Raw genomic sequence first — 23,967 nt, 5'->3', positions numbered from 1 at the left:
CAATCCGACGTGTTCCAAATTTACAGTGTTTGCTTCCGTATCCATCTTGTCCACCCTTTGTGTACTCCCCGACCCCTTCATTCCTCCCCACATCCATTATTTGCCAAAGCCTCTCTTTATTTTGTTCCTCAACCCTGCTGTTTGTGTTTCCCCTCTCTTTCTACTGTCCTTTCCTTCTGTTGCATCCTGATCTGTTCACTGTTCTAGCTCTTCCACGAGTCCTGACTTTGTATCCAAAAAGTGCTATAAAAATGGTGGGTTGTGTACAAGGATATAATATGCAAAGACATAAGGACAATAACAATGTTGGAATTGTGACATGCCTGTGAGTAGGGTGACTGTCCAGGCGAGCAGTTGATGGCAAATAATGTTGTCGTCAAGTTGGTGTCGAAGAAATTGGCACTGGAGTGAGGAAGGGAAGAGGGACAAATGGAAGAGAAAGTACAAATGAAGGAGGACATGGCATTGTGATGACAATAAATTTCATAACTATGCTGCTTTCTATATTTTATATCATTTAATTATGTTGATAAGTAAATATGTGGCCTGATGATGAACTTTACATATATTGATCCAGACACCTCATCATTTCTTCTTCTATCATCTGCAACACAAGGCTGTAGGGTAGTATCATTGGCTAAGGGTGTGGCTGTGCTGCTGATGCGATGCCCTCTGTAGCCAAAGGTAGGAATTTGGAAGAAAAAAAATAATGGTGTCGGCAATAGCTAGCCGACTTTATGCCCAGAGGCCATGAGATCTTTAACAAACAACAACCAATGCCAGCAAAGACGGGACACACGGTTTACCGTCCATCCGAGGGACAATACACACATTGATGGATCACCCCACCAGCGGAACAGCGGAATGACAGTTTTCAGCTGGGTCAGGATTCAAACGCAGGATAGACAGCTTAGAGGTGAGTGTGCATACCTCTAGGCCATCCTACCAGCACACCTCATCACTCAAACTATTGTTAAGTGCAATGTGCCTGCTGGTGAGTAAGAAATTCAATGTGCAAGATGCATAGGTTACTGCATAAACCACAGGTGCTGGTTCTATATGTTGCAGAAGGATGGAGCGTTGAGCGTCTTAATTCGCTGTCTGCATCAAGTTTGGTGTATTTGAAATGATTAGCACCAGTGTGGATTGCTCTGTGTCAGCGAGTGTGATTAGACCACTGAGCTCCATAATATGGAGGAACGACCGGCTGATGAGAGTGTGTTTGCTGATGGGGGCCATGTGGCCGCCATATTGGGACTTCCTACTGACCGAGAGTTCCATGGGAAACAACGTGGAAAAAAAAACATCAAAGATTATCAGGTTTTAAAATTAACTGTGAGCTTTTATTTTTTTATGGGGCTTTTTCATCTTGTGGTGAGTACCAAGCACAGGTTTTTTTAAATAAACTGAGTTTTTATTATTATTATTTTTTATAGGGCTTTTTCATGTTGTGAATACCAAGATTGTGGCCGGTGACCAGTTTTTTTCAGCAAACCACTGATCCTGATATATTCAGATCAGTGGATTGGACTCGCACCTCTTGTTATCTGCGGGGATATGGGTACACTGAAAGTTATTCTTCAGTGTTTCCTTGAAGCAATGACGTTGCCCAACATACTATCTTATTGTCAACATTGTGAACTTGCTCATTATGAACATTGTCAACTTCCTCATGGTGAACTTGCTCATGTGACCCTGGCTATAGAGAACTTGATTTGGAAGGGCAGGAGGGCACATGATATACAAGGTTTGACCAATCCCAAAAAGTTGGTGGTGAATTAACAATGACTGAATGGCTAGCGTTTTGGCATGACAAAACGGTTTCCTTAAAGTCCTAATGTCTTACAGCCATGAAGGATTGAAGATGCCACATTTGTGTTCACCAAAAGGTGAATGCGTTTCCAGTGTTCACAGTAGGAATTGCAGCCACAAATCAAGGTACTTCGACAGGACTGCTCCGGTAGACAACCATGTCATTTTCATCATGCTACCTTTGCATTGCTTGCGAAATTTGCTGAATGATGCATTGGATTTGATAATATAACTTTCAGGCTCAACATGAAGATACATACCAATGTTATTCAGATTATACAACTCAGATAGTTTAATTGTTGTTGTACTTTGAGCTTTGTCTCACCAATGATGATTGATGGAGTTAAATATGGCTGACCTGGTGCAAGCTTGTGGGGCATTGTAATTTTCTTCAGATTACTCTACAAATGAAATTTTTCAGCTGCCACGGCAAAATGAGTCGTGATCATTTGAAGGTCATTCCCTGACTTATTTCCAGTTGTTACTGGAGTTCGTCAGGGGTGTGTACTGGCCCCCACACTTTTTAGCGATTGTATGGACTGGATTCTGGGGAGGATGTCGGAGAGATCAAGCTGCGGTGCATCGTTTGGGAATGTCAAGATCTCTGACCTTGATTTCGCAGATGATGCAGTCATCTTTGCGGAGACTTTAGATATCCTTTTGAGGGTCCTTGAGGTGCTGAATGAGGAATCGGAGTCACTGGGATTACGGGTTTCCTGGGTCAAAACTAAGATCCAGGCTTTCAATGACATCTTGGATGCCACTAGCTTGTCTGTACCTGTTTGTGGTGAGGATGTTGACGTCGTGGAGAGATTCGCGTTCCTTGGCAGTGATATTCATGTGTCTGCTGGCTGTGAGCCAGAGGTCAATAGACATCTGGGTCGGGCCTGGGGATTCATGGATTCACTGGACCATGGGGTGTGGCGCTGCCGCTACCTGTGCAGGAGGACGAAAGTCGGAGTCTTCAGGTCCTTGGTACTTCCAGTCTTGCTCTATGGATGTGAGACTTGGACTCTGACCAAGGATCTGAGACGGCGACTTAATTCCTTTGGTACCAGGTCTCTTCAGAGAATCCTTGGCTATCACTGGTCGGACATTGCATCCAAAGAGCGGTTGCTGAGAACGATTCAAATGAGATTTGTTACCTGCATAGTCCGTGAGCATCAGCTGCGGCTTTATGGACACGTGACTTGTTTTCCTGATGCTGTTCCTGCTCATCAGATTCTCTCAGCAAGGGAGCCTCGTGAGTGGAGGAAGCAAATTGGCCGGCCACGTGCCTCATGGTTGCAGCAGGTTGATCAGCATCTCAAGGAGATGGGGATAGGTCAGGCATCTGCCTGGGGGGTAGCCAGAGAGAGACCCCTGGAGTACTGGCGGAAAGTGGACATCGCAACACACTGCTCTGGCGCATGCTCCCATACCTGACCTGTCCTCTGCATGTGCCAGCAAAACGAGGTAATTAGTGGAAAGTAGATCCTAACAACCACCTATGAATCCCTCGAATGGACAAGGTGAAAGATTTCCAGATTGCATCACTCTGGTGGTTACGACTCATTGCATCATTTCCCATGGCAGCAAAAATGAATCTGAAAAACATTGGTATCAAAATACTTCCTCATTTTACTATATTCATGATAGCAGAGGCTTTCAAAATCAATCTGTCAGCTGATATTCAGCTGAGCATGCCATCTTCATCGAATGTGTGCGACATCTTAATGAACAGGCTTGGGCAATCAAATTTGCAAAACGTTCAAAGGCCCACCCTGGTAACAATGTCAAAGGCATTAATGAGGTCTATGACGTCACAGCTACAACTGATTCTGCTCTCTTGGATCTGGCAGAGCAGGGCCTCCATTCTGCTTCAGAAAAAACAATTGAAAGGGAGTTAGATTCCATGGTAGTTGCAGCTGTCATTTATTTTGCCTTTGCAGTTATAGCAGCAATGTTAGTGATACATTTTAGATCTGGTGGGAGATGGTGTTCAGACCAGGCTTTTCAGAAAAGGCACCAAAGTTAGGCATTCAATGCAGGTCCTGAGGTCCAGCAGCCCTCAGTACTTCACGTGGGATTCTATCACCGTCCGTGTCTTTGCCCAACTCGAGATCTCTGATAATGATCTGTACTTCTTCCAGTGTCGTAGTATTGTCGAGGTCTGCAGGTATTGAACTTATCTTTATGTACAAGGGTCTCGGCTCATGGAGGAGCTGAATGATAAAGGGCAGCAGGTTCACAAACTGCCAAAGCATGTTGAGGAAGGGATGAAGGGAGGGGGAGGTGGACATACACAAGGAGGAATAATACAAAAACGAGTAACAATGGCCCAAAGAGGAACAAAATGGGAAGCAATCAGCTTGTATAGAAAATATATTGGATGTGCATGAGTGGGCGCATGAGGTTGTGATGGGCAGCTTATTTGAAGGTTTGAAATGAAGAGGATGAGACAATGGACACAGGGAGATTATCCCACAATTGAGAGAATAAGGGGATGAATGAATGCAAGTGGATAACCAGTGTGGAGTTTGGGAAGTTTAGAAAATGAAGGTTTCCAGAAGAATGCGTGTGACCTGAGTTGACTTTGGGAGGACGGAGTTAGGAGATGGAAGGAAGAGCAAGGCCAGAAGTAAGCTTGTATGGAAAAAAATAGAGCTTGCCAATCTGCCAATGGTATGAGTGACAGTCTTTGGCAATCCACTTTCTGCCTTGAGAAACGAACGGTATGGTGAGCCTTGGTTTTGACTACCTCAAGAGGAGCAAGGTGAGAACCAGGAGCAGCAGCCCAGAGTGAGACATACTCCACCTAGCTTCTCCACCTTTGAAGGCCTTATGCATCGTGAAGAGCTCGATGTGAGCTCAGGAATGCCTTAGTTCTGAAAATATCCAGAGGGCGACTGGCTTTTGATGCTAGCTTGGTAACATGATCTTTCTATGAAAGGTTATGGCAAGTATAATAAGGTCGAGGAGTTCCAGTGGCTCCTCTTATTAAGTGACTGTCCAGTCAAGTGGATTCGACAGTTGTATTGGCATTGCTTGTGAGAGAGAGAGAGAGAGAGAGAGAGAGAGAGAGAGAGAGAGAGAGAGAGAGAGAGAGAGAGAGAGAGACAGAGAGACAGAGAGACAGAGAGAGAGAGAGACAGAGAGAGAGAGAGAGATAGACAGACAGAGACAGAGACAGAAACAGAGACAGAGACAGAGACAGAGACAGAGACAGAGACAGAGACAGAGACAGAGACAGAGAGAGAGAGAGAGAGAGCGAGAGAGAGAGAGAGAGAGAGAGAGAGCCAGAGACAGAGACAGAGAGAGACCAAGATAGAGAGAGAGAGAGAGAGAGAGAGAGAGAGAGAGAGAGAGAGAGAGAGAGAGAGAGAGAGAGAGAGAGAGAGAGAGAGAGAGAGAGAGAGAGAGAGAGAGAGAGAGAGAGAACAAATGACTTGCAAACAGTGTTCAATGAAGCAAATCCAGGAAACTCTGACATAGTGGCCATGTTGAAATTAACAAGCTAGGTCTCGGCCAGCTTTTCTAAGCTCGTTCCTACAGTAGAGGCCAGTGAGCCCCTTAAAAGGGCTTCCCAGTGAGTTCCCATGCTGTCTCAAACACATGGAGTTCTCAAGTAACTATGTAACCATCTTCCCAGAGTTTTCTGCATATCGATTTTCAACTCAGACTACAAGCTTCATCACATCTGTCAGGTTCACCACTTCATGCCAATTATCACACAACTTTCTGATCATGACAGACATCATGATGTTTGAATCTTGAGATGAGAGCAGACACATGATATTGGTGAAGCAGGAGTAGGAGTTTGGCACTTTTAGTGGGGCAACTTAGCATAACAATTGTGCATTTTATGAAGAAAGCACCAAATTTGGCACACTAGTAGCCTAACAATTTATTAACAGATTTGGATATTGGGCCATCTCAATTGCAGCTGCTGATGGCTGTGGCAGCCATTTTCCACTGCCATCAAAAATTTTGAGATGGCCCAATATCCAAATCTGTTCATAATATGTTAGGCTACTAGTGTGCCAGATTTGGTGCTTTCCTCACAAAATGCACAATTGTTATGCTACGTTGCCCCACGAAATGTGAAGTGCAACGTGTACTGCACGAAGGTGCATGATATTGTTCAGCTGAAAGAGCGCATCACAGAGGCAGTGGCCTCCGTAACCCCCGAGATGTTCGAAAATGTGTGTAGGGAAAACGAGTACCATTGTGACGTAGGCCGTGCTCCGAATGGTGCACATGTTGAATGTTTACCCAAAAGTACCCTCATGATATACACCCATATACCCAAATGAAACTCAAGCATACTGACTCTGAGCTGTGTGCATATCCCTCTGTTTGCATAATTAAATAAAAAATTTATCAGACTTCAAAATCGTTTCATTTCAATGTGGATACCCTGGATGTCAGGTGTATCATACTTTCTATAGCTATCTTCGAGAGCTATCAGATTCATTCAGTGGTTAGGGTTAAGGGAAGGGTAAGGGAAATAAGTAACCCTAACAGTGATCAGTCAGGATTATAGGGTAATGGATTATTGCAGTCATCATTTTCTTCTTGATGAACCATTGACTTAAAAGCAACATTTAAATATTTATCTTTTCCTTTACATGTACTCAAGTCCAATAGCATATACTCTTGTATTCATGAATGTTCTTCAAGACAAATTTGGACAAAATAATAACAAAAAAAGCATGAGGTAGAGCGCCTCCCTCCGCCATGCTGAACAGTTTAAAATTTGTATCCCACTGATGGGCTGGATCTGGATCCAGACCTTGACCAAAATTTAATCAACTTGTTCTTATTGCCTACCCAACTCATCCACCGAGTTTTGTCTGATTCCGTCCATTCCTGTTTGAAATATCGTACTATATATCGATTTGGTCCCATCTCTCAATTGTGACAAATCACTTGGAAATTTAAAAATATATATTATTTAGATCCAGATCTTCACTAAATTCAAATCACTTCGTCCTTGTTACACACCCAACATATCCACAAAATTTTGTCTGAATCCATCCACAACTCTAACAAAATCCTGCTCACAGACAGACAAACAGGAGTGAAAACATAACCTCAGTCAACCTTCAGTCACTTTTAAACATTCTTCTTGCAATGAATTCTGAAAATCCATTTCACTGCCGAATTGTGTTAACGATAGCAGAGTATTTGGTTTTAAAGAAGCCCACTGCACAGTTTTAATAGTGTTGGTGAGTGCTGAGTACCGGGCAGATGCCTCTGCAGACTGAGAGGAGGTTGCGACACACAGGGAGCAGTAGGAGGAAAAGGTTGAAGTTCAAACAAGCAGCTGGAGCTCGAGCCCATGCTAAAGCAGACTGAAAGATGGAGAAAGGATTATAAGTGAGGCGATAAATGTTTGACTATTATGTCCTTTGACAATTGAGGAACACCTCAATAAAGTACAACTTTCAGGTTATGACAGCTTGAGTTTGATTGACTATTCTTCAAATATTTTTTGTTTCTGGCTGTTCATTACCGTGACCTATCAAATGATGTCTTTTATTGTAATATATTGAATGGACTTGATATTCACTTAACTTGTCTGTCCTTTAGGGTTCTGATGTAATATGGAAGTTGGAACTTTAAAAAAAAAAAAAAATCAGATAATTCCAATGCTATACAAATTCTTCAAGTTTAAACTAATCCTTCTGAACCAATCATGGAACACAAATCATTCCGAAAGGCAAGTTGGGTTATTTTGGAGCATTCCTGGAGATATAGCACCTGGTACATCATCCGGGATGATGCATTGCAGGAGAATCATAAAGAAGAGGTGCACGTCCATGAAGACATCAAGATGAACGTTATGGTGTACCACGTTTGCAAAAGTAGTTGCTGGAAATGAAACACAATGTGCCTGTCGATTCCACTAGTGAAGTTAGGTGATCGACCAAAGTTTGAAAATTTTCCCGCCTTTATTGACCGCGAGTCGCCATTTTGACATGGCCATTTTTCAGGAAAAATCCATATTTTTGAAAATAATATTGATTTTTGAATATTTTTTAAAATATAGTTCTCTGTGTTTAGATGGCCGAATGCACTTCAGTAGGCACCATTATGATAGTAAGTACCCGTAAATATTATTCACAGACTTGTCCTGACATTTTGAGAAGGGGATGCCATTTTGGAAATTCAGTGAAAATCGTATATTTTGTGTATATCTAATGAAATATTTTTTTATTTTATTCTTTGTGTACTTGCAGATAAACCTTGACTGACCAATCGTCAGGGCTCCTGTGGCTATGTGGGACAAGTTCGCTAGTTACAGGAAATTTTGCGAAAGTGCTAATTCTTTGCGTGTCGTAAATGATCCAGCTGAAAGAGGAATTAAGCTGGTATCTGACTTTATTCATTTTGCAATGATGAGAAACAACGTCAAGCATTGCTACAGTGCGTGGAAGAGCACAGGAAGCTTTACCCAGACTATACAAAACAAACGCTATGTTCTCTATAAGATATCTGTGTGGTTGCTTGTTTGCTTGATTGTTATGTTGTCATATATGAAAACCATGTCGCTTAAAACATATTTGGTTGTTCTCATAATTAATTGATCATGCTCTCATTTGTCATTAGTAATGTCTTTATGAAAACGCTACTACTGATATTCTGTAAATGCCAAACAATGTGCTGTGCAATAATTGTCAAAATATGGGATTTTCAGTGAAATTCCAAAATGGCAACCCATTCTGAAAATGTTGGGACAAGTTGTGAATAATATTTACGGGTACTTACTATCATACTGGTGCCTACTGAAGTGCATTCGGCCATCTAAACACAGAGAAATATATTTTTTAAAATATTCAAAAATCAATATTATTTCCAAAAATATGGATTTTTCCTGAAATTTCAAAATGGCAGCACCCCGGTCAAAAAAGGGGTGAAAATTTTCAAACTTTGGTCGATCACCTACCTTAACTAATGGAATCGATAGGCACATAGTGCTTCATTCCAGCAACTACTTTCGCAAAAGTGGTACACCCTAATGAACATGTCAAAGATATGATAAACGTGCAAATTCAGAGGTCAAAAGTAAACGTGCTATATGTACGAATCTTGATCTTCATGAACTTGAGACTATTACACATGATTTTCCTGCAATGCATTATACAGTATTATCTACCAGGTATAATATCTCCAGGCATGCCGCAAATCACCCACCTTCCTTTCGAATGATTTGTGTTCCATGATTGGTTCGTTAGGATTTCAGAGCATCAGAATTATCTTTGAAAATGCTCGAAGGCTACACGACGGACGCTCTGACGCTATGCAAAACTAAGATTTATTCTGTTTCATTCTTTATGGCACTGTTCTGAACCAACATCCCATCTTCTGCAGGGTGTTGCTTAAATGGTACTTCAACCATTTAAGGCTAACTTCGTTTCATCCTCGAAGGGGTAATCGATAAGGAATATGAATGAAAAAGTTAATGACCGTCAGGAATGAAACTATGATTGATTTACACTTTAAAATTTTCTGTATTTTACTTTTACAACATTTTTTTTTGCAGGAGGAACTGAACAAAATCGCCTTCATGTGATGGCTCTGAGTTCAAGAAGAAATAGACGATCCTCATCATCCTCCCCACTGCAGTTCTACTGTGGAAGAACTACAGATGTCGGACTCGAGCAAAGGTGAAAAGCCACGCTCCTGTAGATTACTTCTTTGTTTTTTTTTTCCTGATGGAGATTCAGGCATCTTCAGCCACCTGGATCCCCCACTTCTACTTGCTGGAGATATTGAACTCCACTCTGGTACACCCATCTGCATCTGCCCCACATGCAACATTACAATCACCAACCATCACAACTCAGTTATCTGCATGAGATGCAATAGATGGCTCAATCTCAGATGTACAAAACTACTTTCATACAAATATTACAGCTCACAATGGACCTTTGGCTGTCCTGGACAACACCATCCCACAGTCATTCAGTTGACCCCACAATCACAAACCAATAAATTCCACTCAACATTCTACAGTTCAATATAAACGGCATTCAAAACAAAATAACAGAACTTCAAAATATCCATAACTTAAAGGGGGACCTCAACGTAAAAGACCCCTCCCGGTTAACCAATCAAAACCAAAATGCAAAAGGTACACTAATTTCAGAACAACAAGACCATTTGCAGCAGGGGCAGGCAGTGGTGGAGGTACAGCAAGAGAAATTGCTGGACATGATGGTGAAGGTACAGCAATTGAAATTGCTAGACATGAGATATGGGAGACAGTTATTGTGGGTGATAAGATTATTAAATATGTTGATGCTTCATTCTGCAGGAAGGATTGCAGACATAGAATTCTGAGCAGTTTTGAAGGAGCGGGAGTAGGGGACATTGAAGGAAGGGTAAACAATATTGTATTGGGTCACGGCAGGAAGAAGTTGGTTGCGGTGCACCTCGGTGCGAATGATGGTGGGAAAGTTTACTCAGAGGTTTTGAAAAATAGATACAGGATGTTGGTTAAGCGGCTGAAAGCAAAGGGTTGTGAGGTCATGTTTTCTGGGATTCTCCCAAGATCAGGAAACAATATAGAAATCATGAGCAGAGCAATAGACGTCAACCAATGGCTGGAAGAATGGTGTCGAGAGGAAGGTTTTACATTCAAGAAGCAGTGGGAATCATTTAGGGGGCAATTGAAGTGTTTCCGGAATCATTGCCGTATATTAAATAGAAAGGGGCAGCAAGGTTTGTAGTCGGAATTGAGGAAGGAATTCAATCTTTTTTAGGTCAACGTAGGGTGGGGAAGCTATTAAGGAAGGAACGGATGATGTAGTTGTGATGAGTAAGGCCAGGCAGGAAAAAAGAATTTCAGGAAAGGAAAAGTTAAAAATATTCTATACCAATGCTAGAAGTTTAAATAATAAGATGGAAGAGCTTGAAGCCAAAGTAGAATGCGAGGAGTACAACATAGTTGCAGTGAATGAGACATGGTTTAAGGAGGAGAGTAACTGGAGGACAGAATTTGAAGGCTACAAGGTGTATCGGTGTGATAGGAAGGAGAGAATAGGAGGAGGAGTAGCAATCTGGGTTGAAGGACAGCATTGAATCAACAGAATTGTTGAGAAAGTAGATGAGTGAGGGCGGGGGGACCAAATGGTCCTTTCGTAGAGACATAGTGAGAGAGTGAGATTTGTCCGGATTGAAAGACATGTTCCACGTGTTGGACCAGTTTGTGATTTTATCCAGATCTGCAGAGAGCGAAGAAGCTGCTGCTTGCCGGTCTGAGGGATGACAGATGGTACGGCAGAGGGTGCAGTCATCGGCAAAGAGATAAAGTCGGAGAGATCATTGATGAAAACCAGAAAAAGAACAGAGTCCAGAACACTACCTTGAGGAACTCCAGCCTGGACATGAAGAGGGGATGAAAGAACTCCATTTAGGGCCACACGTTGGCTGCTACAGGAGAGGAAGTCTGCGAGCCATGAGTGGAGATGGCCTTGGGTACCATAGGAAGAGAGTTTGGTGAGCAGGGCAGGGTGCCAGTCCGTGTCAAAAGCACGTGATATGTCCAGGGTAGAGTGACCTGGTCTGAAACCAAATTGATGATCGGAAATCAAGCCATTGGAGAAGCAGAAGGATTTAATATCTGAGATTTGTTTAATCCACCATTGATTAACACTAAGTTCCTTCGGAAAACGATAATATTTGCAGGTGTGACTCTCCGATTGGTGATTACAATGTGGAACGAAACACTGTACCATCTTCACAAAGCTATGGAGGCCATATTCTTTGAGAGCATAAAACCAGGTTGTGTGTTGTCATGCCAATATGACATTATCATTGCAGTGCTCCTTTGTGGTGTACTGTATTATTTTTAAAATCCGATTTAAAAATATTTTTTTGTTTGGTAAGGGTGAACATTACCCAAGAGATAATGCAGCTTTCTTCCGTTGGAGTAATTATAATTGCTTCAACCGTTACTGTGCTCGGCAGGATGACATTTATCAACAATTCTGTGGATTAACAATTCGGTGATTTGGTACTTGAGCAATTTATTCTGGCTTCTTTTTCATTCTCGTTAGATATGAAAAACACTCGAGAATAAAAGGTATGGCTTTTAAAGGCTTATGAAATGACTCTATAGTATTTTTTAAATGTATCATTTTGTACACATTTGATTGGGTGGCCATTTTTCCCTGTGCCATCCCTAGATATGGAGTCGTACCAAACTCCATGATACCTCCCCCCCCCCCAAAACACCTCCAAGCTTCATCACATTCACAACTATCTATCATCATCAGTCCATAGAACATCGCCCCCACCCCCCCCCCCAAACAATATCCTCAACCACCCTCACCTTGAAATTCACTCTTCTGAAGCAACACTTTGTCCTGAAATGAGAGTCCGTCTTGCTTGTCCTTCCGGTGTGGACAACACACCTCCCTTATGCAATATCAACATTGGCTCAAACCCACACTAAACCCAACATGTCCACTCTGTCTCTCCACCCCAACAAACCACCACACATTATGACTAGCTGCCCCTCCTTGGTCCAACGCAGACACCTCTTCATCACGTCTTCTACACGAGATCTCTGGGATCGACTGGTGGATTTTTCACTTGATGAGGAACCGAGGCAACAGCAATGATAAAACAACAACATTTTATCATTTAAAGCTGAATAATTAATCATCTTTTTCTTATTCCTTTTGGATACAGTATTTGCATTCGACATTATTCTCTGCACCGACTGATAAATACTGATATCTCTCTCCATGTCATGCAAGTAAAACCCAAACGTTTTCATCAGTGCCTTTTTTTACGCATGCATATGCTAATCAAACGAATAAATTAAATGACAAACTGTGTTGCCTTTATTGTTAGTAATCTCTTCCACCAAATGGGCACATCAGGTCCAACGATTGACAAACTGACATGTTTTGCATTGAAGAAAGGTAATCCAAATTTACAATTTACTTGTTTCCATGAGAGTCACTGCATTCTACCATTGCAATGGGATAGGAATTTTTTTTATTGTCGTGGCCTTAAATATAATTGTCACATCAAACATGCTGCATTTATCCGCTGGTGAGAGATACAGACCTTCAGCATTTTTCGTGTATAAAAGTACTCTTCCTTATTTTCGAAGTGATAAAAGGACGAGATGAAAAAGTATCCATTTATGGCAAGCCAGGCGACCTGTAGCACAGACATAACAAAAACACTGTATATCATACATACACTCGCCACAATTCAATGGGTCAGAAACAATAGATTGTAGTTATTCATCTGCTCAAGGGTTTTAAATGAGCCAAAGAGTCAATCTGTAAACGGATACCATTGTGATACTCATTGGTTTGTGGACTGGCTTTGTCTCCAGTCCACATTGATCATCAGTAAAGCTGTCGTGATTGGCCAGATAATCAACAGGGTAGGAATTTGTAATTGGCCAATGTCTCAGTAAACAAAAGCCTACACTTTTCACAATATGCCTTTATAGGAATGCAAGTATGCCATGAGGAATAGGATATCCCTTACAAATGATGTGCATGGTGCCAAAAAGGATGGGCATAGTGCTATCATCCCTTACAAAGGATGGGCATGGTGCTAACATAGGATGGGCATGATGCTAAGATCCTTTAAAAAGCATGGGCTTGGTGCTAACATAGGATGGGTATGGTGTTAACATCTCTTACAAAAGATGGTTATGGTTATGACAAATAAAAGGTGTGATAACAATAATGTTTAATTTAACAAACAAAAAGGAATTGCATTTTATAATATTAATGCATTAAATTTCAAAATTTGCTGTTATCACCTTTTTCATGCAAAACAGCAGATATCCCTTTTGAAATACTTTCCTGCAATTTCTGGAGAAATTCCATCGGAGTTTGTTCCACGTACTCTGCAAAGTTTTTTTTTTTCTTCCTGTTCGAATAATCCCAGACAGCTTATATGATGTTAAGGTCAGGACTTTGAGGGGGGCATTCTTTCCCACTAATAAGCATCCCAACACTGATGTTCTTGGCCATATGTCAGTCTCTTGGGTTTGTTACGTTTACACAGGAAAGGGCTTTTGACACCAACTCACCCATGGAGACCACTTTTAATAAGGGACCTTTCCGACAGCAGATGTGTTTACTTGAACGCTTGATGTCTGGGCAGGCTCTTGTGCAAGCTCCAACACTTAATTGTGTGGAACTAATTATCTAGAATGAGGGTGTAATGTGATCTGTCCATACTATTGGAATCGGCAAGGTAAGGTGAACCAGCCCCCCCCCCCCCCCCGAAGGACACATTGCTGTAATAATGTGATTTGCCATTAGCTAGAACCCAGATCCGTCACCTAATTGGGCTGGCAGCAGGAAGGCGCTGTCAAAATGGCTGTGTCACATCACGTGAGGGTAAGAGGAGTTGGAGGAGGACACTATAATCATGCGAGAAGTGATTTTCCCTCTCTTTCTCATCTTGTAGTACAATTGCCAAGGGATGTGATTGTGCAAAATTTGACAAAAGCATGACAATTTGCATGCATGTTCATCAAGGTATGGGGATTCATACAAGACGAGGTACCTATCGCTATCGACATGGTAAATGGCCGCCATCTTTAATTTCAAAATGGCTGCCACTTAAATCTGTTCTCCATCATATTTCAGCTTACAGTCAACATAGAAACATGATTTTAGTCTCTAATTTACCATTTTGAGAGAAAAGGAATCCATTTCTGCCACATTCACTATACTCAGATTATGGCCATATTGAAATTCAAGTTGGCCGGCACGTAAAAAAAAATCTATATTTCTTGATAACTTGGCTTTTATGTGACAAAGAAACATAATTATGGTGTCTGGACCCACATTTGGATGTCAAAGAATCCATTGTTGCCACGATCAATATCACGAGGTTCAATTTCAAGATGGCTGCAATGCAAACTGCAGTATTTACGGAATATGTTGATGATGGTGGATGTACAGAATTGAGAGATACACACAAAAAAAACTATACTTCCTGATATTTCGGTTTTCCTCAGCCACTTCTTCACATTTTTGTCTGAACATTTTATGAAATAATAATGATTGTGTTTTTTGTCTTCAGGTAAACCAGTGGTCCAGTTGATGGTGGAGGTGGTGAAATATTGTGAATGGTGATGGAGCTTGATCAATATGGCTAAAATTACCAGTTCAGGACTGTATCAGACTCAAATCAAACAGAGCCATCAAATGATGCGGTCCAAACAGACTGAAGAGTGTGTGCACTTTTCCAAGAAGACATGGAAGAGAGAATTATCTATCCTGATGTGAGAAATAATATGCCGTCGGGATATGAAACTCTCGCCCATAATATACAACAGTCCTACAGCTAAGGCACCAAGCAGTTAAACATCCTACTATTCATTTACAATGAGTCACTTGGTTTGACACCAATACAAATATTTATTATGTACCCTAGACATCCAAAAAACTGCATATATTTTTTGACGTATCCATTCCCTACCCGTTTAGAATCCTGTGCGGACACGGGCAACTTGCTCGGTGACATAAGGCGAGATAATGATTCGGGAAAATCCTGTGCGAGCATGGGAAACTTATTACTTGACAAAACAAGGTGAGATGGTGGCTCAGGAATCAGCCAAACGTTACAATCTAACCGTGCAGGTTGGCACAAATCTTGCTGGTTATTATTTTGTACCAAGAAACTGCAGTGAGTTGAAAAATGAGCCTAAAGGAGAAAACAGTAAACTGAAGACAGATATTCCCAGTTCTGTCAAGATAAGATGTAGCCTATGAAATAGATGCAGCAGCACAGAAGTGTTCAATCAAACTGTATGTTTCTGTTTTTTTTCTGTGATGACAGGTGAGAAAGAAAGTCTTCATACTGCTACAACTGCTAATGTAGGGTCAGAGAATGTGGGTCAGATTTGGGAGACACTAAGTTGCTTGCAAAATTAGCAGCTGGTGATGCGGTTGCTATTGATGCAATGTACCATTTCTTCTGCATTTACAAATTGCAAAATCACCTGATGAGAGACCACAATGCTGACCTAAGGGAGGGAAAAATTGGAGCCTCAGTAGATGCTTTGGTATTTGGAGAGCTGGTGCATTATATTGAAGACACTCGGCAGAATGAAGCCATGATTTAAGTCAGGAAGCAGACTTAAAGATGATATCCCCTTAAAATTTAGACTCGTGGAACACTTTTCTGAATGTGGCCCAAATAGGAAAATATGCTCTGATGTTGGACCTGGCAGAATTCTTACCTGATGGAAATATCCCACCAGTTTACTGTCATCAGAAATGCAACTATGAAGATAATGGATAGTAGTTTGCTTACAATTGTCAGAAGAGACCTCGTAGCAGCAGAAGGACACAATCGTAGGTTGTGCTACAGATGCTACACAAGGAAAGAAAGGCTGCCAGCAGTGCGACATGTGATGAAGACCACATAATGATGAAGCTCAGTATTGAGATGGCTCTAAGTCACTCATACAATGAGGTGTTCATGTTTATCAAGAAATTCGTGAATCGGCAGATTGGAGTCAGTGTGATTACTGACTACAGTACGTACTGTATAAAACCCCAAAACCTTGAGTAGATTTCACCCTTGTTTTAGGGGAATTTCAGTAAACAACTGGAGGGGGAGCACTCGGTGGAGTGCAAAACCTCTGCCCCCAATACTGCTGGGTCACTTAAGTGAACCTGATATCCTATTCATTGTAGGTCAAAACGGATCAGATTCTACTGAACCACGATTGAATAAACTAAACTAGATCGGCGAGTATGTAGAAATGCCCAAAAAAAAAAAAATCGAAATTTTTTTTGAAAAAAAAGTTGCAAAATTTCTGGGTTTTTTTTCTCCAACAATATTTTTTTGGGGGGGTTGGAAATCACTTAAAACATGTAGAAATGCAAAAAAAAAATTAATATTTTTCAAATAAAATCGAAATTTTTTTGAAAAAAAGTTGCAAAATTTTGGTTTTTTTTTCTAACAAATTTATTTTTATTTTTTGGGGGGGTTGGAAATCACTTAAAACATGTAGAAATGCAAAAACAAAAATTCAATTTTTTTTTTCAAAATGGCTGTCATAGCGGCCATATTGGACTTTGGACCAAGTCCAAAATCTAATGGCATGATCCTTGAACCATACCTAATCCCCCCACCAAGTTTCGTCGAAATCCGTCAGGGAGTTTTTCCGTAATACTGTTCACAAACAAACAAACAAACAAACAAACAAACAGAAAGGGGTGAAAACAGTAACCTCCGTCCATCTTCAATGGCGGAGGTTAAAAATAAAACATTACATTTATATAGACATTTTTTTTTGTATACCTTGGTCGAGGCTCGTATGAGAGCTAACACACAACTCACAGCTAGGGGGCATGAGACAAGAGGGGCGGGAGTGGAAGGGACAAAACAGTGGGGAACAGACAGATTAGGTGAACTGTGGAAGGGAGAGGGATGGGGATGGGACGGGGAACATGGCGAAGAGAAGATGGACATTTCAGGGACTTTCAGGAAGGAAAGCAGGAGAAATGAAGGAAGTGGGCTTGGGTGGATTATCGGGGGTAGAAAAGATCGAGGATTTGGATGGGGGAAGATAAGAGGTGGTGGTGAACAGCTGTTTTGAAAGCCTGGAGGGAAGAATGGGAAAGAATAGAGTGAGGAAGTTTATTCCAAAGGCGGGAAAAAAGAGGAATGAAAGAGTGAAGATGAGCAGTGATTCGTGATTTTGGTAGTTTTACCAGAAGGGTGTTGTTGGCGGACCTTGAGCGCCCTGTGGAAATGTGGTGGGGACAAATCGCAGAGAGAGCAGGGGGGGCAAGGCTGGAGAGGAGTCGGTAGAAGACAGAAAGACCACCGACCAACCTGCGGTGATTGAGTGAGAGGCCCAAAGACTCAGCCTCATTGCGGGAGATGCCGATGATCTTAAATGCCCTGGTTTCGACAGCGTGAAGCCGAGAAAGGTGGGAGGCAGGAGCACCAGCCCAGAGGGGAGACCAGTACTCCATCAGGCTACGGACAAAAGCTTTGTAAGTGGTCAGGAGCTCAAGAGGGCCGAGGAAGGACTTAGCACGACGGAGGATTCCCAGTCGGCGACTGGCTTTTGAGGCGAGGTTGGAAATGTGACTTTCCCAGGAAAGGTCATGGCAGATAGTGAGACCTAGAAGCTTGAAAGAAAAGACTTCTTCCAGAGGATTGTTGAGAAAGTGGATGGGGGGTTTGTAAACGGTCCTTTCGAAGAGACATAGTGAGAGTGTGAGATTTGTCTGGATTGAAAGACATGTTCCACGTGTTGGACCAGTTTGTGATTTTATCCAGATCTGCAGTGAGTGAAGAAGCTGCTGCTTGCCGGTCTGAGGGATGACAGATGGTACGGCAGAGGGTGGAGTCGTCGGCAAAGAGAAATAGAGGATTTTCCAGAGAGTCCGAGAGATCATTGATGAAAACCAGAAAAAGAACAGGGCCCAGAACGCTACCTTGAGGAACTCCAGCCTGCACAGGAAGAGGGGATGAAAGAACTCCATTTAGGGCCACACGTTGACTGCGACAGGAGAGGAAGTCTGCGAGCCATGAGTGGAGATGGCCTTGAATACCATGGGAAGAGAGTTTGGTGAGTAGGGCAGGGTGAAAGACTGTGTCAAAAGCACGTGATATGTCCAGGGATACGGCTCGGATTTCCTGTCTGGCATTGAGGACCTCCATCCATTGATGGGAGAGCAGAAGCAGCATATCCAGGGTAGAGTGACCTGGTCTGAAACCAAATTGATGATTGGAAATCAAGCCATTGGAGAAGAGGAAGGATTTCATATCTGAGGCGATGATGGATTCCATCACCTTGCTGATGATTGGGAGAAGGCTGATTGGTCTGTAGTTATAGGGATCTGTTTTTGCACCTTTTTTGTGCAGGGCAGTGATGTTAGCAGATTTCCAAGCAGATGGCAGATGACCTTGGGCAAATGAGAGGGTGAATAGAACAGAGAGAGGGTGAGCAAGAGCAGAAGAGCAGGCTTTGAGGACACGTGGGCTGATGCCGTCTGGACCAGTTGCAGAATCTGACTCGAGGTTTGAAAGCAAGCTCTCCACCTTGTCAGGAGAAAAGGATACAGAGTCCAGGGACAGTTGGGTGCGACTGGGTAAAGTGGGTAGAGATAGTGATGGGTTTAGGACACAAGATTTAGCTGCAAACACCGAGTTTAGACATTCAGCTTTATCACGTGTGGAATCAGCAGTGCGGCCATTTGAGGTAAGGGAGGGGATGGAGGGGGAACATACACCAGAAACAGATTTGATTAAACGCCACCAGGATTTTGAGGAGGGAGAGAGGTTTGAGAGTTCAGACTTGAGATGAGAAAGATGTTGTTTTCTGGCTCTCCTGAGGGTAGATACACACCTGTTCCGAGCTTTGTGGAAAGAACTGAGATTGCCCTCAGTTGGGTTTGCTTTCCATGAGGCAAAGGCAAGTTGTTTCAGGACAACTGCCTCGCCACAAGCTTCAGTAAACCAAGGGTGGGAGGAAGGGTAAGACAACTGAACACGAGAGGGGATAAATCTGTGCATGGGGGAGAGCAAGTTTCTTTGAAAGAATTCCCAGGATGAGTTGATGTTTGAGAAAGTAGTGATAGGAGACCAGTCTGTCAGTTTGATGGCTGCTCGGAGACCCTGCCAGTCGGCTTGAGTGAAATGCCAGACTCGACGGCGGTGAGGTGGTTCTCTGATAACAGCCAGAGAGATGTCCACTTTGACAAGGACGTGGTCAGAAGAACCAATTGGAGCGAAGGAAGAGCAGCAGATATTGTCAGGGAAATTTGTCAAAATCAGATCCAGAAGAGATGGAGTACCATTGGTTGAGATCCGGGTCGGGAAGTTGACCGATTGAGTCAGTCCCAATGAGTCGCAGAAAGCTTTTGCTGAGGTGCCATGGCAGGTGAGAGAGGTACCCACACCGAGCCAACTGACGTGATGACAATTGAAGTCACCACATAAGAGGAAGAGAGAGTTTGGATGAGAAGATAGAAGATGGTCCATGTTTTCGGATAGTGAGGTGTAGATGGAGTCATCACTGTTCGGTGGACGGTACAGTACACATATAAACATGAGGTGGGAGTTGAGGGGAAGCCGAAGCCAGAGGTATTCCTGGGGGTGTGGGGGAGTGAGAGCAGTGCATGGAGAGTGAGGAATAGAGTCTTTGATGAAGAAGGAGATGTGCATAAACATTAATCTTTATAAACAGTTGTGTGTGATGGGTGGAAAAAATTTGGCTCGGCAATTTAGAAAATAAATTAACACAGCAACGAGCTTAGAAATTGGATGTTATCTATGTTTTCAAGCAGGAAAATCTGTCCGTCCATCCGACCCCGAACTACTCCCGCAGTTTTGGGGCTATAGCCCCACCAAGGCTTCTGTGGAACGTTTTCGGGTCCCAGCCGGTGTCCTCAGGTGGGTGGGAGTTTTAATATATACCTCAATGGAATTATGATTTTGAGTTTCGATCCATACGAAGCTGCTCCCAATTTGGATATCACGTCAGAATTGCATTTCTCTTTGTTTACCTAATGAGTGTTTTTAAGAATTGGATTTTGTTAAATTAATGGTGAAGTATTAATTTGTGATTGGAATGATGCTGTCAACCAATTAATTATTTCTGGCTGAGATCCATATGTGAAATGTGATGTGCGAAATACTGCACATATCATGTAAAAATATACTCTTCAAAATAATTTTATACATCAATAACTGCAACTTCACAAATCTGTCTAACATTGTGAGACGTACTGTCTATTAAAAGCAGACTTGACTGGGATTCAGTTAGTATTTGTATCCACCGGTTACATCATAACTGAGATGGAGTTGCGCTGCTGATACAATGCCTGTGAAGGTTTAATGCGGCACTTAGCATACAATAGCCGATTATTCAAAACTATGGAATCCTTAAGATCCACGAGCAATTGCTAACAGAAGACACAGCCGGCTTAACATCCCCTCAAAGCATGTTGGACTTATTGATGCAACATCCTGTCTGGAAAGCACTGTGCTGAAAGCTTATGGAGTACACAAGTCAGGAATCCAACCCAGAGCTAAAATACAAGTATGCTTCCTCTAAGTTATCCTGCAGCCTTGAAATCATATGATGTTTATATTCCAGAATGTGAGTTTCGTCCTATACAGTATAACCTTGGTACTAAAATTACTTCCACTTGGAAATGCGGAAACACATTCACTAATTGGCAATTTACTATACAAGCTGTTAAATTATATAACTAGAACGACACTTGGTGGAGAGCATACCTCCACCAGGCTCACCAGTTTACGTTTTGTATCCACTGATCGGTCAGATCTGCATTCGGACTATTTGTCCTTGTCACACACCAAAATATAATTTGCTTGTTCTTATCACCTACACAACTCATCCACCAAGTTTTGTCATAATCTGTCCACAACTTTTTGAGATATGCTATGTGTCGTTTTTGGCCCGATCGCTCAATGGTGAAGAGTCAATCGAAAAATTAAAAATTCTCTGATCCAGATATTCACAAAAATTGAATCAATTCTTCCTTGTCACACACCCAATCAGTCCACAAACTTCTGTCCGAATCCGTCCATAACTGTTAGAGATATTGTGCTGTATATCGGTTTTGACCCTATCACTCAATGGTGAAGAATCACTTTAAAGATTTTAATATTTGGATCCAGATCCGTATCTTCACCAGATTCCCAACAATTCTTCCTCACACACCCAAACTGTCCATCAAATTTCGTCTGGATCCGTCCTTAACTTTTTGAGATATCCTCCTCACAAACAGGCAAACAGATAGACAGACAGGGGTGACAACATAACCTCCATCCACCTTCGTGGCAGAGTTAATAACAGTTGGAGAAAAAAAATTCAATGAGGTTTAACAAACATTTACTAAAGTCTATCATGATTGGCCATTTCATGGCAAACTGTTCAATCAAAAGCCCCCAAAAGTCCTTACCACTAAGAGTGCAGTTGATATCTCCGAAGCAGACATGGTGATCAGCGTTGTGTGGGTTTCATCAAACGCTACATCCTGTTTTTAACACGTCATTCGTTTCATATATTTTCATTCGGAAGGAATGAATTTTGTCTCATTATAATTAGAATCATAATAATAATGATAATAATAATAATAATAATGCCAAATTAAAAAGGAAAACCAATTTACACACATTTTGTCCAATTCAGCTTGGACTGAGTGGATATCACTGCCTGATGAAAAACTTTTGTTATTATTAAGTAATCATATAAATGATAAATATTGATAATAATAGTAATAAAAGCATTGTGAGATACAGAATCTCTGAATGTCATTTATTCAGAAGTGAAGATCATTGTATATTTTGCCTCTTTGAAAAGGTCCATTTCATTCCTTGTGTGTCTTTCCTTATTATCTCTAATTTTGCTTCAAGACCCTTCACAATAATGGGAAGTGTCACAACACATCCGGTAACGGTCCCAAAAAAGCAGAAGCTTTGGAAAAAAAAACATTTTACTAAGTTTCGAATGGAACTGAAATTACGCCATGAAATGTCCCTTGCATGATAAACGTTTGGGGCAATTGCTGTACTTTTGTTTTGAGAAATAGCAGAAGTTTTGTTCATGACCACAATAAACTGCTCATGATCACAAGAAGACACAGCCATCGAATCAATGAAAATACTTGTATAAAATGTGCGAATAAAGCCAGACACGAACCTTGAATTAACTTTTTGTTAAAAACATATCATCATACAGTCATCCAATAAAACCCATCTTCATTAAACCTTTAAGGTCAACGTGAAAATCTCACCCACCACCACCACCACCACCACCACCTCCACCACCATCACCACCACCACCTCCATCACCACCCTGCTTTCCCTTTCAGTTTCAAGTTGGCTTATATCAACAAGGAAATAACAAGGAAACAACAAGGAAATCCAACACAGGTGGTGGCCATTCAGCCCATCATGCCTGCGCAAACACCACACCAACCCAAGATCCAAAAAAAAAGCAAAACAAAAAAATGTTTTTAATTAATGAAAGAAGAAAAAATTGTAGTTGTTCTTTTTTTTTTGTCTGTTTTTTTTTGTATTTTGTTGTTATTATTGTAACATTTTTTTTTCTTTTTCTTTTCTTCCCCTCGAAGAGGGGGCATGAGCTTGGTTAAAAACACACATCAACCACACAACCCCCCTCAACAAGACCCCCACCAAATGCACTCCATACACAATCACCCATCAATACTCAAACTACCTAAAAGTCCTATCAACATCCCCATACCCCTCTATATTCATAACTTCCAGGTACCTATCTAATTCTAATTTAACTTATCTACTTTTTCTGCTGCCACTACTTTTCCAGGGAGACATTCCGTACATGAACTACTCTCTGAGTGAAAGTCCCCTGCCTTACTACCGTCTTAACTCTCTTCTTCTTTACTCTCAGGCTATGGCCCAGAGTCCTATCACTGTTTACTCTGTTGAATAATTCATCTGCACTTATTTTATCTTTACCTTTCATTATCTTAAACATCTCTATCATATCTCCTCATAACCGCCTCCTTTCTCGTGTATAAAGCCCTGTCTCCTTCAGCCGCTCCTCGTTGCTGAGTCAAGCTAGGCCCGGAATCAATCTAGTAGCCCCGCGCTGAACCTTCACTATGGCGTCTATGTCCTTCTGGAACTGCATGACCAAAACTGCATACATTATCCTTGATGTGCCCTCACTAAATTCCTGTACAAGGTTAACACTACCTCTTTTGATTTATAATTGATCCCCTCCTTATACAGCCTAAAACCCTATTTGCATTACCTAGAGCTGCCTGGCACTGTGCTGCCTGCTTACCTCCCATATCTATTACCACCCCCAGATCCTTCTCCTGTGTGACACACTCCAAAATTACCCCTTGCATCCTGTAATCTCTATTTTCATTGTTCTTTCCCATCCCCAACACCTTACACTTGTTCAGGTTAAATTCCATCTGCCAGTCTTTTGCCTAATACATACAAGTATCAATACTTTCCTGTATCTGATCACCACCCCCTCTGCTATACACCTTACCTCCAAGCTTTGTGTCATCCGCAAATTTGGAAAGCTTACTCTTTACCCCATTGTACAAATCATTGATGTAAATAATGAATAGTAATGGTCCGAGTACTGATCCCTGAGGTACCCCGCTACTTACATCCTCC

General features: G+C 41.8%; 1 protein-coding gene across 1 annotated transcript in view; it reads right to left on the bottom strand.

Annotated features, from left to right (window-relative positions):
• The window catches only part of LOC147015187 (NADPH oxidase 2-like), an 84,517-nt gene extending 62,691 nt beyond the window's left edge, over positions 1-21,826 (bottom strand). The window contains exons 1-4 of the mRNA XM_085849741.1: positions 21,750-21,826; positions 12,880-12,975; positions 7,038-7,148; positions 331-402 (exon numbers count right to left, since the gene is read on the bottom strand). Coding sequence (XP_085705867.1) covers positions 331-402; positions 7,038-7,148; positions 12,880-12,975; positions 21,750-21,785 — 315 coding nt within the window. The 5' untranslated portion in view covers positions 21,786-21,826. The remainder of the gene's footprint in view (positions 1-330; positions 403-7,037; positions 7,149-12,879; positions 12,976-21,749) is intronic.
• Positions 21,827-23,967: the final 2,141 nt, after the last annotated feature.

Source organism: Eptatretus burgeri, chromosome 12, assembly GCF_056783735.1.
Source record: "Eptatretus burgeri isolate ZD-2024b chromosome 12, Ebu_testis_v1, whole genome shotgun sequence".
Classification (NCBI taxonomy): domain Eukaryota; kingdom Metazoa; phylum Chordata; class Myxini; order Myxiniformes; family Myxinidae; genus Eptatretus; species Eptatretus burgeri.
Note: the sequence above shows the minus strand (reverse complement) of the source record. Positions and strands in the feature narration are given on the sequence as shown.